This window comes from Cariama cristata, unplaced genomic scaffold (genome assembly GCF_000690535.1).
Source record: "Cariama cristata isolate BGI_N322 unplaced genomic scaffold, ASM69053v1 scaffold36447, whole genome shotgun sequence".
Lineage (NCBI taxonomy): Eukaryota > Metazoa > Chordata > Aves > Cariamiformes > Cariamidae > Cariama > Cariama cristata.
In genome coordinates this window covers 28984-50924 of record NW_009629016.1, presented here as the reverse complement: position 1 = coordinate 50924, position 21941 = coordinate 28984, and the positions used below count along the sequence as shown (strand labels likewise).

At 44.6% G+C, this 21941-nt stretch overlaps 1 protein-coding gene across 2 annotated transcripts in view; it reads left to right on the top strand.

Moving 5' to 3' along the window:
* RNF220 (ring finger protein 220) overlaps positions 1-21941 on the top strand; it is a 49334-nt gene that overhangs the window by 816 nt on the left and 26577 nt on the right. For both annotated transcript variants that reach the window (XM_009705016.1, XM_009705015.1), the window contains exons 2-6: positions 360-492; positions 16697-16793; positions 17829-17915; positions 19625-19680; positions 21438-21516. In XM_009705016.1, the coding sequence (XP_009703318.1) occupies positions 360-492; positions 16697-16793; positions 17829-17915; positions 19625-19680; positions 21438-21516 (452 nt within the window). The remainder of the gene's footprint in view (positions 1-359; positions 493-16696; positions 16794-17828; positions 17916-19624; positions 19681-21437; positions 21517-21941) is intronic.

The window sequence follows — 21941 nt, the reverse complement described above, 5'->3', positions numbered from 1 at the left end:
CTGGGTGTCAAAGGAATCTGTGGTTTACATGATAGGGAAATTGTGCATGCAAGGCAGGGGAATGCATGTTGAAATGCACACTAGCATTGTTGTAGGAACCAGAGCTTAAATTTCCATGTGTAAAAAATTATGAACTTTGCAATTTATTTTGATCTTAAGGTTGTCAAGTTCTTCCAGCACCCATGTACTTCTAGACTTAGATCACTGGTAATGGGGGCAGGAGTAGATGCTGCTGTCTGCTTTATACATAGCTGTCCTGGGAACAGTCCAGCTTTTCTCCTCCATCCCACTGTGAGTTATTAACCCCAAAGAGCTATTTCATGTGTCTCAATGCTCTGCCCCTGCTTTACCCTGTGCAGAGAGAAGGTTCATGCATGACTGAGGATGACTCTGTGGACATCGAGAACGAGAACGGCAACCGCTTTGAAGAGTACGAATGGTGCGGGCAGAAGAGGATACGGGCTACTACTCTCCTGGAGGGAGGATTTCGAGGTGCGCCAGGGTTTTGGGGGCCCTTGTAAATCGTTCTGCTGTGGAAGTTGGTAATTGCCTATCTTTAAAGGGAGGGACCTGGACATTTGCCTTTCACAAAAGGCGGGACCTTCAGCCTTTGGCAGAATGTAAAGTGATTTCAGCTTTCTGTCTCTCGAGTGATGAGAGTCAAAATTTGTGCAAATCTTGAACAAAAGCATGGCATTATTTCTTGCTTGAAAAACGTGGCTGAAGAGGGAATGAGTAGGAATGGGTAGAGTGGGGAGATCGTTTGGGGAAAATAGGTTCTTATATGTTACACATAGTAAGAAATACGTGGAAATATGTGAAGAGAGGGAAATAGAAATGAAATAGTAAAAATTCCCAGCCTGGAGTGACGAAAGCTGGTGTATCGGCCTCTGGTGATGTATTGAAGGTGACAGCTAAGTCGCTTTAGCACCTGCATAAAATATTAAAGGGCCAGTTGTGCATTTATCACTCCATCCCTTTTAAGATTGATAAATGAGAATCCAGGAACCTGCTCTGCACCTCCAGCACTGCAAGCCCTTAGGGCTCCTAGGCAAACACATTTTATTTTTCCTCCTTTTTTTGCTCCTTCCCCAGTGACGGGGAGATCAGTTACGGAGGAGAGAGTGAGTTATGGCAAAATTTGACCTCTTGTGAGCTTTATTGGTGAATGTAATTTTAGCTAGAATCCTGGCCCCTTTCTTACACTCAGCCCTTTGGCCTCGAAGAGGAGGATTTACTAAACTGTTCGTTGGCATGAACCTCTGGCACTAAGGAGAGTCTCTCGTAAGCAATCCACGTAGCGCATGCCTAATGAGAAGAGGAGTGCTGGCTCCCTCCGTTCAATAAAGAGGATGGGATGTGATCTCTTCCTATATCAGCTTGGATTTTAATTTAAAGTATCTCAAGGGAAAAGGCTGCTACATAAGGGAGTTGGACTTAAAAGCTAGCCGTGTGCTCAGTGGCAACCTGGCACTCCTGATCTGCTCTTACCTTCCTCTCAAATTAAATTGTTGCTGGGTTGTAGCAGAGCAGATGATCAGGAGCACAGAGGTTATGGGGCAGCTTCTTTGGGTTTTAAAGGCTACCCAGTGAAGCTCACACTGTCACTTTGTGTGTCTGTAGCCTTACCTACCTTAATTTTTTTTTGATGCCTGCATGGAGAGTTGCGTCTGTCCATGATTCCAGGTAGAGGTCTGATGAGACCATGCAGGACCTTAGACTATGTTTATGTAGTATAGTCACTACCATCTGTAGCGGGGAATCATGGGATGTCTGTGTGCCTCTATTGTTGTCACTGCTAGTCCTAATTAGAAAAAGCTAATCTGTTCATTTCTGCCATTTTTTGTGCATGTATAGTTTCTTCCTTCACCCACAGCGAATATCTAAATTTGAGGAGAGCACAATCTTCTGCTTCCTTTGGTGTGGACATTGTGCTGTCTCCACCTGGTTAACATTCATGGCTGTTTTTGAGTTAAGTCACTGAAGTGTGATCTGAATCTTTCATATTGCTTCAGTCATATGGAGACCATCTTTCAAATGAGGCTTCAGGTGGACAAAATGTGTGTAACTGATGTGATTAGGCTGTGCAAATACAAAGTACTTGCTCCTTGTTGCATTTTCTCCCTTAGTTTAAGGAAGTCTCAAGTGTGTTAGTTTGCGTTACATAGATCAACTACTTTCCTCCACCAGAAGTTAGATAGATTGTAGCATCAGTCAGGGCTGTAACCTCTGCTAGATGGCTGTACATGCGTGGACAGGTACTACTGTATTTCATACTTAGAAATAGCCTTGCTTCTGTCAGGAAGTATGGGTTCCATCTTTCCTTTTTGAGACCTTCATGACACCTCCGAGAGTGTATCGGAAGACTAGGAGAAGAGTAGAGCACAACTAGATGCAGTTCTAAAACTCACCATAATTACCCTGATGGGAAGGCTTTTGGATTAGACTCCTTCCCTTTGTGGTGGTGGGTGAAAAGTGCCTGTGGATCAGCTAGCAACCACGGGAACCTGCCTGTAGCATTTGTAGTGAGGAACATCCTCCCTGTGCAGCTTTTGGTGGCAGAGCCACTGCTGAAGAAGTGGCTCCACCTGAGCGGCTGGGAGGTTTCTAGTGCATGCATTTCTCCCTGCCCTTTCTCCTCTGGAGGACACTTCTGCTGGCAGCTGGATTCGATTCAGCAGCTGCCATGCTACTCTGGAGAGGTGTCATCTTCCCTAAACAGGGGAGCTTTTTGCCACCAACTTTCTACCTAGTATTTTTGGATGACTGGATAATATCTGCAGGGTACCTGCCGCCTCTATGCAAGAAGTTTCTGTAAAATTTGGGAAGCCAAAGCAAAGCTGGAACAATCTCCCATAGTTGGCTGATTGTATTTCTTTTTAAGCAAGTTACACTTTTTCATGCTCCTTTTTGTGGTTCTCGTATTGTCTCTGGCTGCTGGCATTCAGAGGTCTCCCATCAGTCAGGCCTTCTTTGTGCACTCTCAGGTAACCTTAAGGTGACTGTCTTTTTCCTTTCTCTGCCAGTGTTGGCTCTTGCCTTGTTTTGGGGACAGAATTCTTAATTTACAGCCCTGAAGCACAGCACAACGTTTTGGAGATTCTTTCCAATGCTTAAAACTGCTTTGTCTGGAGTTGGCAGGGCCCTCATTAACCCCCATCACCTGAGGCTTTGTGTTTGGCTCTGTTCCCTTTGCTGAGAAGTAGCAGTGATGTGGAAATCGAAGGCCTTTTATAATGCCAGACAGCCTTTGCCAGGCTACAGGGATGTCACCAGTGTCTAAAGAGATGACATGGGGAAAGACATAAAACCGGAAGGGAAAATAGATGGCCATGGGTCTCATTAATTTCAGGTTTTAATGGTGTGTTGCTCTGGGGAGATGTCACAGCTGGGTGAAGGGGGAGCAGGACACTGTGGCCAGCATGTATTGCATGAGTCAGTCAGACCATTGGGCAGCGTTACAGAAGTGACTCAGACTTAACATGGGTCCTGGTGTCTTCTGTTTATCATTTTTGGTTAATGGACAAAATTCATATTACTCTCAAAGCAAGGAAAACTCTTTGCTAGTTGTATGAAAGATCCTGCCAAGTTCTCAGGTGGAGTAAGGTTGGGAGATCTTGGGGGTTTTTCTTCTTCAAAACAGAAAGGTCAGGGAAATGATCAGCCCTGCTCAGCTTTTCTGGCAGGTGGTCTAATACTTAAGAGCGATCACAGACTGAAACTCTCACTTGTGTGGTTCCTCAGATGATGCTTTCTTATTTCCAAAGCACTTGCAGGGAAGACGTGCTTCTCTCACCTGAGGGACTGTCTTAGAAGGTGGAAATTTTTTGTCTTCTCTGTTGGTGTTACGGCTGAAAATCCCCAGTCAAGTCTAGTGCAGCAGAGCCAAAGCACGCCACCTTGCTTACCATGGCTTGGCATACTTGAGGCAGCAGGTGGAAAGAACAGGAGATGGCAGCAAGTAGGAATATGATGTAACTGAGAAGTGCAGGGATCAGTATGTAGTCTCTTAAGCTGTTGGGTTTGGTGAAGGCATTCAGTCAGGAAATATTTGGTACTTCTAGCAGTCCTCCTGGCTTCTTAAAGCATCATTTGCTATCGCTTAATTGGCTTGCCCAAAACTGGAAAAATGCAGAGTGTAAACAAAGATTATTGGCAGTTATATAGGATTTGGAACCACTTTGTTTCAGCAGAGGTCCTGCTTGAAGTAGGGGTTTGTAGTAGGAGAGCTCTTGCTTCTGCTTGGGATAGGTGCAGAAGGCTACCAGCATGAAATACCAAGCGCTGTTTAAATCAAGTTCATGCTTCAAAGTGAAAAGCTATGCAGATATAATAATCAAATATTTCCCTATCCCAGTACAGTGTCACAAGACTAAAATTTCTCTTGAAATACCTTAGCGTTCAGTAACCATCTATACCCGCATCTCTGAATCATCCTTCTCTGAAGCTCTTTGTTGCAGAGGATTATTTCATGCCATATTTGTCTAATGAGTTTCTGTGTTTAGGAAGCCAACAAGGCTTTGCAAGTGAAAGCATCAAGTGGCTCCCTCTGTGTGTTTTTTTTTTTTTAACGCTCAACATATTTGTAGCAATTCTTCTGTTCCTCTCCAGAATGGATGCACCTTACCCTCAGTGTTTACACTGTAAGGTTATCCCTTTAAAGAATTCCTGAGGGAAGTTCAAAAGGTTTTTTTTTTCTTTGAAACATTCAGTGTCTCTTCTTGTGTGTATGTCTCTTACTTGAAAGAAGGGAAAGGGAGGGGGGAGTGAAAAAAAAAAAAGTGCTTTATCTGAAAAGAATCACATCAGCTTCGCACTGATAGAAGCTGCTGTCATCTCTTAAACGGCTTAGCACAGTCAAAAGGCAAGAGGACTTAAAACAGTGTCTTACACAGGGATCGATGGGTGGAACACATAACTCGTAACTGCAAAAAAAAAGAAGCGCGGGGGGAGAGATAACGGTAATGATTGCATTGAGGGAAGCTTGAGGGAGGCTTGTTCTTTGTAACACAGCTTCAAAGGTGTCTGGACCAGTGCCTAAGCAAACTGTCCTGTGAAGTTGCTGCCTCTGTACGTCTGGGGAAGACGAGGGGGGATGCTTGCACCCTTCTGTTTCTTAGCAGATGGGACAAAGATTAGTAAATGCCAGGTTAGCAGCTCCCTTCTGCTGCTTCGGATTTGAGGAGACGATTTTGTCACTTGGTCTCTTGCTGTCTGTTCAGGAAGGTGGCTTGTCCAGGAGAGGGGCAGGAGGCGAGTGGCGGGTGGGGTGGTTGGGGAGATCGGGTGGGGGGACGGGATGTCAGTTTATCGATTGCACCTCAGTCAGGAGAGCTGCAGGCGCAGTGCTCTGAGCACGAGCGGCAGCGTGCTTAATGTGATTGAAAGGCAGTTAAAATGGCGGTGACCTTTTCAGGGGGAATTAGATTGCCTGCCAAGAGTGGTTAGAGGGAGTGATAACGCCAGCTTGAGGAAGCTGTCCAGTCTGCTTCAAAGGTAGGGAGACAGAGACAGGGAAAGCAAGCTAGCAGCAAGTACCATTTAAAGCACGAACCGCGTGGTCTGATAGAACAGAGATTGCTGTCCTCTTTAGATATGAAAGAATTGAAGAATTGTAGCTAAGTTCTCTGCATCTGCCCGGTCCTCCTCTTCTCCCCTCCAGCTCCCCCACCAAAAAGTGTTCCTCTGGGTGCAGTAGCAGGCTAGTCACCACTGCTCTTCTGGGTTTCTTTTCTTTCAGCAGGTCAGTTGCATCAAAAAATAACCCAGAAGAGAGAAAGACTTTGAAAATGTTAAAATGGTAAGCAGGGCATTTTCAGGGAAGGACACTTTCTAAGAAAGATCAACATGACAAGGATCTGTCTGATAGATTGTGATGTCCTTAAAGAAGGAGAAACACACAGGGATTGTTTAACTCTGAAGTTTCTCTTTATTTCTCCATGCTACCCTCCTCCCAAGCTAGCAGGGGGCTTCTATGTGTTCGTTAATGTCTTATCAAGGAAAAGAACAGTACAGCTTGGCGTATGCATAGAGGGACTTGCTAAAACTTTATAAGCTGTAGCAAACTACAGTTATCCTTGGGTGCCCATTTGCATTGAATCTCACACCATGTACAATTAGGGCAGCTGCTGGGAAAGTGGGGCTATATTAAAATGTCTAAAAGTTTCCAGCAGATGGCTGCAGTCCCACTGTCGGCTTTCTATCTCTGCAGAATCAAGATGTGCTTCAGTTTGAGCAACAAATGTTGTATGCCAGTCTTCATCCACCATGAGTTAGTTGTCCAAGAAAGAGCATTGGGGCAATAGCTATATGCTGCTCCAATTTGTTCTCCTTCTAAATACATGCAACATTAGAAGCATACTGTCAAGTGTGAGGTCCTGTCCTCAAAAATCTAGGTAGATGCTTTTTAGTTCTCCTGCCTCAGCAGCAGGTGTTTGTGAACATGGTGACTTTGCTTGTGCCTGGTAACTGCCTGACAGAAAGCTCCAAATAGAGGAGGAAAACTCAATTGCACTTCTCAGTGCAATTTCATGAACATCAAACTCTACAACAAAACTCCACAAAATCTGTTTGACACACATGTGGAAACTGAAGCATGGAGAAGCATCTTCTGTAATGTTATGAAGACAGTAGCAAAGCTAGCGATAGAACTTGAACGTCTTGCTTTAGAATCTCACCTAGTAGCCAGCTGTGCCCTGCTTTTTGGATAAAATATAATAAGCCATGCAGGAAAGCTTCAGAAGTCAAGAAGACTCTCCGTTTTTCCATGCCAGGAGGTTCAGACTGTATTTAAGATCATACTAGTAACAGGGTATAAACTCGTCTACTCAAATTCGGCAAAAGAATTTGAGCTGAACTGTAAAAGTGTGACTTCTCCTAAGAGACTGTGTGGGAAATAGAAGGTGTTGCTGGCATATTTAGGCCTTTTGGAAGAATGCTCTCCATAACTAGAATCATCTTCCCCATTTCTGTGTAGATGAGTCAGAATTCATTCATTTTACCCTGGCAGGCTAAAGCAAACTTCAGCTTGGATGCAAGAGCAGTCTGTGGTAAGAGTATAGGGAATCTTTGCCATAATGAAATTCTTAATCTTCCTCCCACTTAGCAAGAGCTCAGTTCAGTGCCTTTCTCTGTCACATTTCCAGTGTCAACATCTCTTGTTCCTTAGTTTCTAAGGTGAATGCATCTATACATCTGAGCATCCTTCCCAGCTTCTCAGTCTTGGTATTTTAGCCTTCCTGTATTTGGTTTGCTACCGTCTGCTGGTCACTTCTACCTGCTGTAAGCTTCCAAGTGGGTGAGATGGATAAATTTCATGTTTTTCAAGTACTTATTCTATGCCTTATCCCTGCTTTAGAGGGCTGCTGAGTCCCAGAACAATCATATGCCTTACCTCAGCCCTTCTGTAAAATGGTGGTAATCCTCGTAATCCCTCCGTTGCTGAAGGACAGTACTTTGTACTGGTCTGATGGAGTAGACCAACCACTCGTTAATGTTTGCACCTCTCTCCTTTGAGAGGAAGTACTTGTCCATAAGGTAATACTTGACCTAACAGATCTAACGGATCTGTTTACATAGTGTTATATACAATAATCGGATGGGCTCTACCTGGCTATTTCTCCATAGTTTATGTCCACATACAGGATTTGAGGGATTTTGTGGCTAATAAGTGTCTCTTGGGTGTTGTATATTAATATCAGAAGTTGACTTTAGGGAGCAGGAAAAACAGATGAGAATAGTACATGATTTTAAAAAAAAAAATAATTCAGAATTCCTGCTTTACATACAAAAGCCAGCATGACCCACTGTGTAATTGATGCTCAATGTCATGGGTTTTTTTAAAGTTCATATAATGCTTTGAGGAAGAGCTTTTTCTTCATTTTGGAACACAAAGTAATCAATGGGACTCAGCAAAGTAAAAATCACTTTAACTGGAAAAAAAAACAGTCAGTGCTTATAGCTGTTAAATGTCCTGATTGTTGATAGTACATTTTCGTTAACTTGAACACATGCAAAAATGTAAGAACCTAATTTTTATGCTCAAACTGCCAGAACGCATTAGCTGAAAGGAGCACAATCAACTAAATCTTGCTGTTTGATTTACATAATGCCAACAGCCACTCTAACCAGGAAAAGATTTTTCTGTGGGAAGAAGGGGAATTCTCTCCATTTGACAGTATTATGTATCGTACTTGAGGGAGAAAAAGGGATGTCTGTCACCCAGCAACAGAGGAAAGAGGAAAAAAAATTAATTAGAAAACAGAAAATGCAGTTCTAACACTGTGAAAATTGGCAGGAGGAGTAAGGGAGCAGGTAGAGCACCTGAAGCTACTCAATTTTTTGAAATTGACTGGGTTTCAAGTTGACAGCATCCCTTTAAACTTCAGTTTTCCTGGATCTCAGACGTGCAACATAGCTAAGCATGCTGCACTTGCTTAGCTGCCCTCTGCAATCCATTTTTTTAGTGGTCTGTCTGCTCTGGCTTTGAAAGTCCCAGGCTTTAAGACAGTCATTTGATAATATTTTTTTTTTCCCCCCAAGTGTCGGCAGTTTTGCTAGAACTGCAACCTACTTCGTGGACACTCAGGTCAAACTTCAGCCTTAAGCACACAATAGTTGATTGACGTGATTTTAATAGCATTTTAGAATACAGTTGTTAAGTCGGGGACAGTGAGATTTTCTAAAGGAAAAAGGGAGCATGGGTCTCAATGGCTGTAAACAGCTCCTGTCTCCGCCTGTCGTCTCTTACACTCGGCGGTGAAACACATTATCGAGTAGTGCCCGGAAAGTGGCTAACTGCGTTTGACACACGCCAACTCCCTGCCTCCACACTGGATAATTGCATTGTCAACTGTTCAGCAAAGTGGCAGGTGACACTGCAGCCAGATTGATTGTCCTAGTATGGAGGCTCCCAAGACTGTCAGCCACCCAATCGATAGAGTTTACACAAGACACCGTGACTGCATCTGTAACTAATTTCAGTTTGAACCTCGCAAGATGCGGCTGTCCCTGTTTCCTGGCCTCTCTTTGCTTGCATCTTCTCCCTGGACGAGGAAGTTGCTTTTCCACTGAAAGCCCAGCTTTATTTCTTGTTTTGGAGCTGGAAGTGAAGAAATCAATGGTGTGTTTTGTGGTTTCAGAGTTGAGGGCATTACAGCACATGGCTAACTAGCAGCTCCAGTTTTGCAATCAATAGGCTGATCAATTGATTAAATTAGCACTGATTTTTTTTCTTTCTTCTTTCCAACCTAGAAAAGAATTCGTTTGGGGGGAAGAGCACACGAGTTTGGCCCATGAAATTTAGCCCTTGGTTTTTCCAGTCCTTGGCTGCCTTTCCCCACAAATGCAGTCTCTGTGCTCATCATTATTTAAAGCAAACTGCATTGAGCCCCGCTGCTGGCAGCGGCCCGCTGTAAGCCAGGGTGTCACTTTCAGCTGTTCACCAGCCTTGCTGCTTCATGCTCGGCTGCCTTAGAAAAGTCATCCTCCAAGCTCTGCTGTGCTGCTTTATTATTGGCAAAGTTGCGACATTCCTGTGATCCCTGTCAGTGGTGCTTATTGATCCAGTGATGTGAATCTGCTTAGTGATTCAAGATTACTTTAATTCTCCCTCTTCCTTTTTTTGTTTGTTTCCACCCTCTCCCCAGGGGAACAAAAGCTTTCAGACCCACCTTTCCCTGACTGTGGAAAACGAGCCGTAGCTGCAAAGACCATGGCTGTTGCTGCTGCTTTTGTACTTCAGCTCTGGGTTTTGAAGAGCAGCCTTTGAGATAGATGTGAGACTCTTCTCACCTTAGTGCATCATGCCAGGGTGAGGCTCTAGGAGGCAGCCGTGCATGAATGGCCACACCAGATCAGACCTCTGGTCTGAGTGCATTTTCCCCTTTGCAGCCACAATCTGTAACTGATGGGTTACAGAGAGGCATTAAAGAAATCTCTGGAATACTTCTCAGGGAGGGGAGGAGTGGGGAAGCCTTTTCCCCAAGCTTTGCAGCAGCTGGTTCTTACCCTGTACAGCAGAGCTTGCCTGCCCTTTGTTCAGCTCACTGCTGCAAAATGATGTTAATGGTCGTAGAATTATATGACCCCTTTCTTTAAAGGCAGCTGTTCCTCTGATCTGTTTGCAAAGATCACTGTAAGCATCTGAGACACTGGTAGGCAGTCAGGTCTCTGGCAGCCCATTTGTGTCTCTGTGGGAACTAATAGATGGCATCAGATGGATGCATCTGCTGTTTCAGGTGTGCACCGTAATGGCACAGCTGGGTGTCAGATTTCCAGGTAAATCACTGTTTTGCTTGAAATGGATCTGGCTCCAGAGAAATTAAACCCTTTTCCTGTAAGCAGCTTTTCATGGCCTCTGAATATAATTTTTCCTGCAACAGGCTGGGAAAGTCACCAGAAGAACTATTCTATCCCTATTTGTGCTAGGAAACAAATGGGGGAACAAGTCCACTGTCCAGAAATACAGCTGGGGAGGTGGTATGGATCTGCAGAAAGACTGCTGGTCAGCATGGCCTCATCTCTGCCTTCCTCTTGTTTTCAAGAATCTCTAATGGCTTTCTCTTTCTTTCCAAATGCCTTTTGAAATAAAATGGCATCCGTGCCACCTTGTCCTCTTAGTACTAGTTCGGGCTACTTCAGCAGCTGATGAAATAAACCCAGTTTAGAGCTATTCTCAGGAAGTGTGTGTGAGGCCTGGCCGTGTGTCTGCATAAACTACTTTTATTGCCTTCATTGTTTTTATTCTCCAAGAAGCCAACGAGTGACATTTCGTTAAGAAAATAGAGTGAACGTGCTGTAAAGGGAGGTTGTGCAGAGGGAGGTCACTGCAAGGAGTGTAATTAGCAAAGGCTGCAGTTCTGGAGATTTATAGGAGGCTTTTTTCCTTCTTTCCTGAACATGTGTAAATTACCTGCAAGCAGAACGAATGCCTCTTCCCAGCCAAAACAGGCCCCAGTAGAGCTGCATGCCCCTGAGATGGATTTGGATTTAGACCCACTTACAGACTTTACACAAAATTCTGTATTTCTAGAATATTTCCAGTATAGATTTGACATGCCCTCATTCATTAGGGGCCAAACAGGAGAAATGCTAGTTATGCAGATGAGTTTGATCCTCTGCATGAGCAGCATCTAGTAGCTGCATTCCTAATGGTGGTGCAAATAATAATACTGAATCTTAGTTTTGTTCCTTGGTCTTGTTTGGAGTGATAATTAAGTGTATATGGAACAGCTGGCCCCCAGAACTCACTTACCTGCCCAGATAGGAGTTGAGGAGCAGAGATCAGGCACAGTAGGTCTATGCTTTCCTGCATGTGCTGATGAAATTTGGCTGTGGTTGTTTGGGTCTGCACTGGTCTGGTTGTCTTGCCTTCCTGGTCCTGAGACTGCCAGTCTCCGTGTGAGCTCGTGCCTGTGCAGGAGCCAGCAGTGCTGCCAGCACCTGAAGAAGCATATGTTGTCACTTTGACCATCTGCCACTGAACGTGATGGAGAAAAGGAAGGGACTTGAATGTGAGGCCCTTTTATCTGTTCTGCGAATCTGCTTATATATCATGTTAATGACTCTCGATCTTAGCTTGAGCCACCATTCACTTGAGAGATGTTGAGATGACCAGTCATGGGGGAATTGCACAAAGGAAGCGAGATTTGAGAAGCAGTGCAGAGGTCAGAGAGGATGCTTAGGCATAGGGGATGGCTTAGGAGATAGAAGAGTGCTATGACAACTTAGGGAAAGGGGAAGAAAAGGATTTCTGATGAGATTTATCTCCAGCCATTATTAACAGGCACATGGAAGAAAGAGGGAAGTGTTTTCCAGTCTCCTCCAAGCTCAGCTGATTCCTGTAGCCTGCCAGTGCCTGCAGCCTGGTGGCGGTGAAGAAGCATACAGATTTTTTCTGCTTTCCAGACCTCTGAGTCAGTATTTCAGAAACACTGTTGCTTGTGTAGAGTACCTAAATTTTTCAGAAACTACCTGGAATTAGTGCTCAGGCAGACTGCTCTGAGGCCAGCCCAAGCAAAGCTGTGTATACAGTGCTGGAGGGTGGCGGGCGCTCTAGGTAAGTGATCTTGATAGGTACATTCTGATTGATGGGGGAGTTTGTCTCCCAAACTGTCACAGGGTTTATAGAGGTGCCACTCAATACCAGTGCTGGAATTGCTTGTCAGAGCACCTGGCTACAAGAGCAATGGGGATTGGAGACAGAGCTGTAACTTTGTTTTTTCTCTGCTTAATGGCCCTGGCGTCTGACCTGACTGCTCACTCCTGTTTGTCTGGACCTTAAGGAGGCAGCTGGGATTAAGACTGTCAGAGGATTGTGCTGCTTTAGCATCAGGAGGCTAATTGTATTGAGGCTGGCAGCATATGACAAGTGGTTACCTCTTACCAAATGCACAGCAAGAGCAAAAAATTCTTCAAGGAAAGGGAAAGATATAGGAGAGTCTGCATTTTGGTTTGTTCTTTTTTTCATCTGAAAGCACCATTTTCAGATTGACATGTGGAATTGCGTTCCTCAGGCCTTAGGTGACTCTCCTTGTAAGAGTTGCAGCTGTTTCTCTGAGTAACAGATCGTGTCTCCTGTGAATTCCTAGGTCAAACTCACAACATTCAGTTGTCAGATTTCAATTTATTAACGTGTAGGGGTAAAGTTCTGGTCCCAAGCATTGACCTCTGGATAGTGGCACTGGCTTTAGAGGTCCGCTCTAGGCAGCGTTGCTGATGGCTGTGAACTACTACACGACCTTCAGAAGCCAAGCCTTGCTGGAGGAACCCTTCCCCATTCCCATTGCATGCTATTGAATTGCAAATCACCTGAGTGTAGTGGTAGGGGGTCTTCTGGAAGGTCCCATTGTCCTCTAGGAGTAGGTCCAAAACAATGCTGTTGGAAAGGCTGTTTTATTTTGCTCAACACCCTCTGTACTCCATTTCACATTTTCCTTGCTCTTGGATGGCAGCATACACTGCCGGCAGGAGCTGGAAGTTGTGAGCCCTCTTTACACTTGGGCTGAGTTAGTGAGAAGCAGGTGTGATCCTGTCGGGGCTTCCTTGCATTTAGTGGTCCTCTTAATCCATTTATAACAGCACTTGTCCAGAAATCTGGTTTGAATGAGACTGAGATGAATGAATAATGTCAAGCAGTTCAGACGTCAAATATTTGAACAGCTGCGTGGGTGTTTTCGCTGGCTTTGTGCATGGAAGCCACCCCAGAAAGTTAGACAAGAAGGGTCAGGTCGAAATTGTGGCACCAAACCCCAGCCGCCAGAACTGGCCTCAGAACCATCCCTGCTGCAGATGAAAGGGCATTAGGATGCCGGTGGCAGGTCATTCACTCTGCAGGTGATGCTGGACCGAGCTTTGCATCATGTTCTTTGGTGTTCTGTTGTGTGCAGTGGCCATACTGGGATTTATGGACCTTTTGAGTCACATCAGAAATATATTTTGTGGATTTTATTTTTCCTGTTTTTTTACAGCAACCTTTTTAAAGTCATAAAACTAATAGCAGAGCTTATATTCAAAGTCTTTTCTGGGTTCACGGAGATTACTTTGTTTAGCATACAGTTTCTGAATCAATTTTTTTTTACCTTGTTGCAATGGACTGCCGTTGGTCATGTTAAAAAAAAAAAAAAAAAAAAACCAGAATAAATCCAAATAATCAATAATCAAATTTCACCAAATAATTTGGTGAAAATTTGCAAGTTGGATCACCTTATTGTGGCTTCCTTTAGGCCTTGACCTGGGAGTCCTTGTTTGATCAGAAAAGAAAATTTAGCTGCCTTCTGCCCCTCATCTTAACCTACGAACTTCTCTGCTATGCCCTCCTCTCTGACTGAAATGCTGTTTCAGATCATCCCAGTGCGTATCAGTCATTGTAACACATACTGTCCAAACCCTTCCCCTGTACCCTCCCTGTGTAGGGAGGATAGCACTCTCTTGGCAGTGCAGTGGTTCCTATTATACAGCTAGATTCAGCAGAAGCTCTGGCATATTTTCCTTTCAGACTTAAAAAGGATTTTGTTAAGTACAAAGGTTTTGAGAGCAAGGACACTGGGATTCTGAAGTCAAGGTGCTTTAATATTTGTAAATTGTATTGCAGTAAGCAGATTTTATTTTCTTAAGCTCTAACCATAAACCACTAGTTGGCTTGAGTCACTTGGAAACAAAATTGATGGAAAGGTCCATGTTTGCTGTGTGCTTGGCATCCTTGCAGAGAGAGGGACGCAGGGAGCGGTCCCACTTAACGTTCACTCTTTTGGACACTTTCCCCCCGCCCCCATCCCAAGGCACTTGCTCCAACATTGTCTGGCTAACATTCAGATCACCTCCGGGATTGGCCAAGTCACAGCTCCAGCTTTGCATGATTTGTGTTTCCCACAGCTACAAGAAAAATGAAGACCTGTGTGTCCAAAGTTTATGGCCTTTGAGAAGTGATGGGCTAAAGTAATGCCAGGTGCAGGGGATGGTGTTACTGCAGGTTAAATGCCATGCCTGTAAATTACCACCCTATCGTCCACTGTGACTTCTAAGGCAGCTTTGAAAGACTATCCAGCTTCTTTGACAGGTCTTTCTTACTCCTTTAAATCTTCTCCCAAACATTGTGATGAACTGAAGGAGTCAAGATTTACTGGATGAGCCATTGCAGCAAGAGAAGGCAGCTCGTGACACGTGTTGGCTGGCAGCGTGCAGCCGGTATGTGAAAGACTTTATAAGGGGTCTGCTGGAAGAGGGCTACCCCAGTGACACTGCAGAGCTGACCTACAAGCATGGCTACTGCAGTACCTGGCGCAGGTGGCGGATGCTGCGTTGTCGATGCTAGTTTTGTTACCTCTGCTAAAAATTAAGACTGGCAATTACTTTGAAGTAAAAGGTAGTTTATGCTTCTAGGGAAAGGTTAGTCTTAAAATCATTGTCATGCTGCGGTTATCACTCGTTAAGGGCTTTCTTTATATTCAGGGAAGAGAAATATCAAATCCATATAAACAAATTTTATTGGAGGTTTAATGAATCCGCAAGAGCGTCCGTTCCTAGAGAGTGACAGTAAAGAACTGTGTCTGGATGGTGTCCTTGGAAATGAGACCTTCGCCTTGCCCTGCTCTCTGCACAGTTGCAGACTGTCAGAAATATAGCTCGCTTTTCTGGGCTGGGAAAGTGCAAGTTGGCTGCTGACAGCATGAGCTTGTATAAGTGTGCTGGTGAGAGCCCAGTGGGATGAACAGATTCAGACATGTGGTGCTAAAAGGGCTACCCTAATGCTCGGGAATGTCCTCATTCTTCAGACATGCACCTTATGTTCAGTGCTTCTGCATTAATAGCCTGTCTTCTGCATTTAGAACCACATTTGCATGCAGAAATGTACCCCCATTGGGTACATTTGGGTACTACAAAGAGTACTACCTTACTCTTTCAGTGTTTGCAGTGCTCCCTGGTCTAGCCACAGACTTAGGTCATGAGCCATCTGTCTATGCCAGGTCCTTCAGGCTCCAGTGGGTACCCTCTGTCTGTGAGCCAGGTGTCCAGGTCTGCTCTCTGGGCAGTGCGCTGCTAAGTAAAGGAGCTTACTGGAGGCAGACAGGGTGAGCATATTTCTGTCTGCGTAGCTTATGTCCCCAGACATCTTAGATCTGCTGCAGAATTGAACGCGAATGAGGACCTTGCACCACCCTAGGATTCAGGAGATCTTTGCTTATTTTCCAGTCTCGTGGGAGAGAACATGTCCAGTGTCAGATGTCATAAAAGAGTAAATACATGTCTTCCTTAGTTTCCCTTGTATTAATAAACCTTAGGCAGGGAGTATCATGTGAAGATTCATCTTTGTAGGTGTTTGCATGAAGATTCAGTTAAAAGAAGCCTGGTTACAGTCAGCAATAACGCAGTCCACAAAATGCTGGAGAACCAAAATAAATGTATGTATTGTTAGAAAGTGGCAATCATTGCACAATTCAGTCTCTGGTGGAGCTGTTCATGCTTGTTTCCTGCTGGAGATGGGACTGGGCTCATGCCTGATCCACCTGTGTTGGAAGTGCAGGACTCTTGTTGACATGCACTGGAATTTGCTCACATAAGAAGTGCTTATAAGGAGCTGTTAATGACTGTGGAGTCTGGGTTTGGTTTTTTCCCCCTCTCCTAGGAACAGATTTGCTATTCTTAAATGTTTTATATTGCAAAAGTCTAAGCCATGACTAAATGCATTTAAAAAAGAAAAAGGTATTTCTAATCATATTTTATCCTCTGCCTGCCCTCTGCATCTGAATTAAGGACTAATTCAGAACATCCCTGTGGCTGTCTCTTACCTGCTAGTAGTGTAGCTTTTGTGTACTTCTGTGAAAAATCAGTCTTCCTTATTTTCTGTGAAAAATTAGTCTTCCCTATTTTGCTTCAGTCTTTTTCTGCCTTTGAGAGAGACCCTTCCAGTGCCTTCAACTTCAAAATAACTCATGAGGAGGGCACAGTGCCAAGAATGTTTCATTTTCAGTGTTGAGGGGCATTTTAGAGCATAAAATGCAGGAAGTTAGAGCATTTCTGTGAGTGTTTTCTGTGCAGTCCTCTGAAAATTGTTTTTGTGCAGTCTTCAGAGATGGTACCTTTTGTGAGGCTGTTAAAAGGACAGCCTGCAGACTGGTGCTGTCGCACCATCCTTAGGAGATCTCCTACACTTCATTTCTAATTCAAATGCTCATCCACATGTTTTATTTTCTTCCAGGTTCTGGGTTTATCATGTGCAGTGGCAAGGAGAATCCAGACAGCGACGCTGACCTGGATGTGGATGGAGACGACACACTTGAATATGGGAAACCACAGTATCGTTTTTGAAAGGCTCTTGCTGAGAGGGAACCTAGAGGTGCATCTTCAGCTGGCTTTCACACAGTACTGCCCTGGGTAGCGGTGGATAATCTGTGTCCAACCCTACTGGAAATGGCCCTGCATTCTCCAGTTTACCATGTTATTTGAACTAGGAGGGATTCCCAGTTACTCCCTTTGAAATCCTTCTGTTGATGCAGCATGACTTCAGACCTTGAAGTCTGTAGGAGACGTTTCAGGAGATCAAAGCTGGTATTTCTCTGTTCTGTTTCTATTATCTGTTGTCTTCATCCGGGTTTCTTCCATATGGATAGCTTTTCCTGCTTCATGGGTAGGAATTGAGTTTATTTTCCACAAGACACCCATTTGTTTTCAGGGGTTTTGTGTAGTAAACATTTCAAGCGCTATTCACCTGCCACTCTGAGAGACTGGATTATTTTTTTTCCTTTTGTTAGACAGAACATGAGCAGAACTATCTTTAAGGGCAGTTTTGGGGAACTTCTCCATCTGGGAGCCAGGGTCTTCGGACACAGCTCTGGGAGAGCTGTGGGCAGACTTCTGCCCTGCAGCAGCTCTTGCAGCCATCAAGGAAGAATTCCTGCAAAGGTATTAGGCAGACATTGACTTAGTTGTGATGAGGGGGAATGTATAGCTATAGAATTAGATTTCATTGAAATCTGTACCACCCTTTAAGACTGAAGCCCCAACCCTTAGCTGGTAAAAGATCTCTGTACCTCAAGCAAATACGGAATTGTGCAAGTTAAGCTTGCAGAGGCTGAGGAATTGGTTTTCCCCTTCTAAGAGGCTGTGACATCATGTTGCTGTCAAAAGACTGTTCTGTTTCTTTCCACCTAAACCAAAACTTTAGTGCAGAATTTAAAAGCAAACCCCTCCATGGATACCAGCCCCTCTTCTTTTGAGGTATTCCCAGTTGAAATGAATTTGTTATGTATCCTAGATAGTGTGCTAATCATCTCAAAAACCTTTCCACTGTCTGCAGCAAGGCTGTACGTTCCTTAACCCCTTGTGCTCAGGTACACAGAGGCAGACGTTATCCCTTGCACTGGGGAAGAGCCAGGTGAAGCCAAAGAGAGGGAGGCGCTCCGAGGTGCTGTTTTAAAGTAAGTACTGTGCCTTTCTAATTTGCTTTCATTATTTTGGGGGAATCTCCATTTGTGGAAAACACCCGTTCACTTGAGTGCAAGGGTCACAACGAGAGAGGCTTACAAAGCAGCATAGTGTGACGGGTGGGTCTCCATTTCTACCCATGCAGCCTCATAAAGCCTCCCTGCGCACTCTCCCTCCCTTAACCACCCCACTGCCCAGCCAGTGCTGTCTTCTCCCTGAACAGTGCTGGACAGAAGGTGAATTCTGGCAATGGGGAAACCGTGCTGTACTAAGGCCTTATGCATCATCTTGGTTCACGATGGAATGTGACCTCTTAGTAGTAGTATAATGTGATGCCATCTGAATCTTGTTCAGCACATTAAGAGTCTGGCACCCAGGGTATGATTTCATTGCATCCCATTGTGTGTTGTGGGGTACGCAAACTAAATCACCTGCATTCGGCTCTGGGGTTCGGGCAGGATGTGTGCTCTGCCCACATACATATGTGGAGAAGGTAGGCACTTGGGGAAGCATTTCAGGCAAATAAAATGAGTCTTAACAGGGAGCTAGGATTGCTTTCTAGGCCCTCTGCCCTGCATAAAACAGGGCTTAAACTACCCCTCTGTCTCTTCACTGAGTGATTCTCTGAGGTCAAGGTTAAAGTGATTGATAGAGCAGTGAAATGAAGTTTTCGTACTGCTTAGCCTGTCACAAACACTAGTTCAAAATTAGGTTCCACTCCATAGAAAAATGGCATTTGCCATACTAGATCCAAACCATTGGTCCATTCTATACTTTGCGAACCATGCTAGTCAATAGGCAGGGCCCTAAAGATGCTGAAGCTCCTTCACAGCCGGGACAGTGGTATTGTAGCAGGAGGATGTTGGGGTATCCCTTATCAGTGGCTGTGGACACTTAGTGGTTGGTGAGACAACCAAGGACCTGAGGCCAGGAGACCCAGTTCCTTTGTGTGACTTGCAGCTAAGATGTCATTTTGCTGTTTAGGCGAGATCCTTGCGTGTCTCCTGGACTTGTTTGCCCACCTCTGAAACAGGAGAGGTGATGTTGCTTGTAAAAGCACTTTGAAATTCTGGCAAGTTTCTGTAGAAATGCAGTAGGGTAGCTGATGCCATGAAGCGTGAGGCTATATTACCTTTTGAGTGCAACTGTCCTAGCACAGAGAGCTAAAGTGTTACACAGAGGTGTGCAGCCTGCTCAAAAGATTCCTTTCTCTTACAGTCTCTGTTACTGGCTTGCAAGTCAATGGACAGGGTTAGGAGTTGTCTACTTCAATGCTGCTGTTCTTCAAATGGGAAGGTGGAAAAGATGGAGCTCCTGAAGGTGTAAAGTTATTCTGAAAGGGAAAAGCTATTGCAACACAGAGGATTTCTGTTCACGAAGAAGATTTTCATCTTTGAAATTGTGTATTCAAAAATGAGCCTTAGGTCACAGGTGCTGTTTGAATCCCAAGCCTTCAGTCAGCATCACAACACCCGTGTGATTCAGCAGAGGTCGCAGCTAGAAGTGCAGGTTGGGAGAACACTGGTGGAAATGTGGACTAGCACAAAAACACCTCCTACAGCAGGCCAACCGCTCGCGTTTTGAAGTCTAGACTGATGGATAGAAGTATTGAGATAGAAGTGGTGGGCGGAAGGGGTAGCTTTTCCTGAGCAGCAAAATTTTCCATATTCAACCTTTAGCATTCTACCCTTTTCTCTTTTAGTGGTGGCACACCCAGTACTCGAATAACACCAGAGTTTTCAAAATGGGCCAGTGACGGTGAGTGTTGAACTTGTAAATGATTAATTTTCATGCTACAGGAGGGCAGATAGATATTCTGTATCTTCTGATTGCCAGTAATTGGGCAAATGGTAGTTACAAATGCTCTTGCACAGTACCAGCAGATAGGTGTGCACATACAATCACACTGCCTTTTGAAGCTTTACAGCACAATTAACTATAGTCAGTGGCAACCAGGGTAGTTCCAAAAATGCAACCGTAACTGATATGGTGATAAGAGATAGGAGTTGGATTGACTTGCTCTCATGTCACTAAAAGACAAACTGCCATATCACAGAGGGAACTGTCAGAGCTTGACTGTGTGATGGTGATGTTCAGCTGCTGGGGGTTTAAACTACGCAGGCACCTGTTGCTTGGGTTTTTTTCAACTGCTTTCTTGTCATCTTCCCTTCTTTAAAATGATATGCTAGAGACTTGTATCATGATCTGTTGGGTAGGTCTTGTCCTTGTTGGCCTCTGTATGGCAAGAAAAGCCTGCAGCTCTGAAGCCTGCACCTTTAGAGTGTGAACTCTAGGATCTGTCCTACTTCATGACCTGTAGTTGAGACTCCAGAGCAGACAAGTGAATGTGAAATTATACCTTTGCATGCATTCTTTGAAAGCTCGTAGCATTAAGGCAGGGAGGAGTGTTAAACCCATTTGACTGCTGGGTTTTTTTATTTAATGCCAGCAGCACTGGAAGTGTAAGCAGCAACCTAGTGGAAATATGAGAATAATAAAACCTGGCGCTTTCCAGCTGTAGATGCCAAGTCCATTTCCAGAGCTGGGCAGTGCTGCTCCAGCTCCCTTAGGAAGGAAACTGAAGCTCAGCGACCTGAAGAGACTTGTCCCAATGATTTTGTTCCCTGTTCTGTTACTGTAATGCTTTGGGCATTTGATTCCTAGCCTTGAAAGTACCTACAAGACATAGCTGCTTGCTAGTGGAGGGGGATGGGTAGAATCAGTTTTGCCAAAGGCATGATGATTAAATAGAGAACATAGGATATCTATCGCAGGCATTTTCTTCTCTGGGATAAGCAATCACATTTATTTTCTGTGACGTAGGAGCGCTCATTTGTAGGTGTGTTCAGCTTCAGTAACTACAGCCACAGAGGCGGTGAGGAAGCAGCCCTGATGGCACTTGCTGTTAGCTCTTTTCTTCATATCTTTTTCCTGAAGCCACGGTGCTGAACTTACAGCCCAGGGTCTGGCCCTGGGACAGTTCATCTGGGTCATCTCCAACTGGTACCTCACACCCCCTCCAGTGCTGGGAGGAGCCATGGGACTGCTACTACTAGGAGAGCTATGAGCAGACTGTTCTGTCATTCTAGTTACCTGGCGTGTATTTTTCTCCCTGTCTGTGTCTGAGGGGTCTCAGAAAAAGGGAGGAGCTGGGCTGGGTGGATTTGCTCAGGACCCGCCTTTCTAGAAGTACACTCTGGCGTGGCAGCTGCATCAGACCTTTCTGAATTAAATCCTGGCTTAAACAACTGGTGCATCTGTGACAGTCAGTCAGTATGAAGTGGGGAGAGGGTAGGGGTTATATCTTCAGCTGCGAATCATAGAAGCATGCTGTCCAGAGAGAGGGCCTCCCTGCCAGACATGGACACATAGCATCGGTCTCCTCTCTCTTTCCAAGAATCGGCTTGAAAATGACTCATCGGGGTTCTCTGCTTCTGAAACTGTAACTCGCACAGACTGTTTCATTGAAATGATCAAATGTTCTCTTACTAATTTGTCTGTTCTTACCTCCACAGAAATGCCCTCAACGAGTAATGGTGAAAGCAGTAAACAGGAGACCATGCAGAAGACCTGTAAGAACAGTGACATTGAAAAGTGAGTGTGGAGTGGATAGCTTTCATTTTTCTTGTTTTAAGGAATCATAGTGTCCCATCTGGTGTTCTCAGAAGCAGTACTAGTCTGAGGGTAGGCATATTTGAAGCTTTTATCACTGAGAAAGGAAATTGTGCTCCAACATGAAGCGTGGACTTGGAGCTATTGGCATGCTATCTTGCTGCTGCTGTGTCCACAGGGAACCTGTGGGAATTTCTCCCCCAGATATCTGCGCAGGCAGGTACCCAGTGACAAGGAATTGAGTGCAGCTGCCAAAGGGATTCTGCACTGCAAATTGCCTTGTTTTAAAATATGTAAATAGATAGATCCATGCTTTCCACCGTATGCTAGTTATGGTGAGTTTTCAAATATGTTATGTGGTGCATAATAGCCTAGACTAGAGCTGGGACTTTGGATGGGAGATGAAG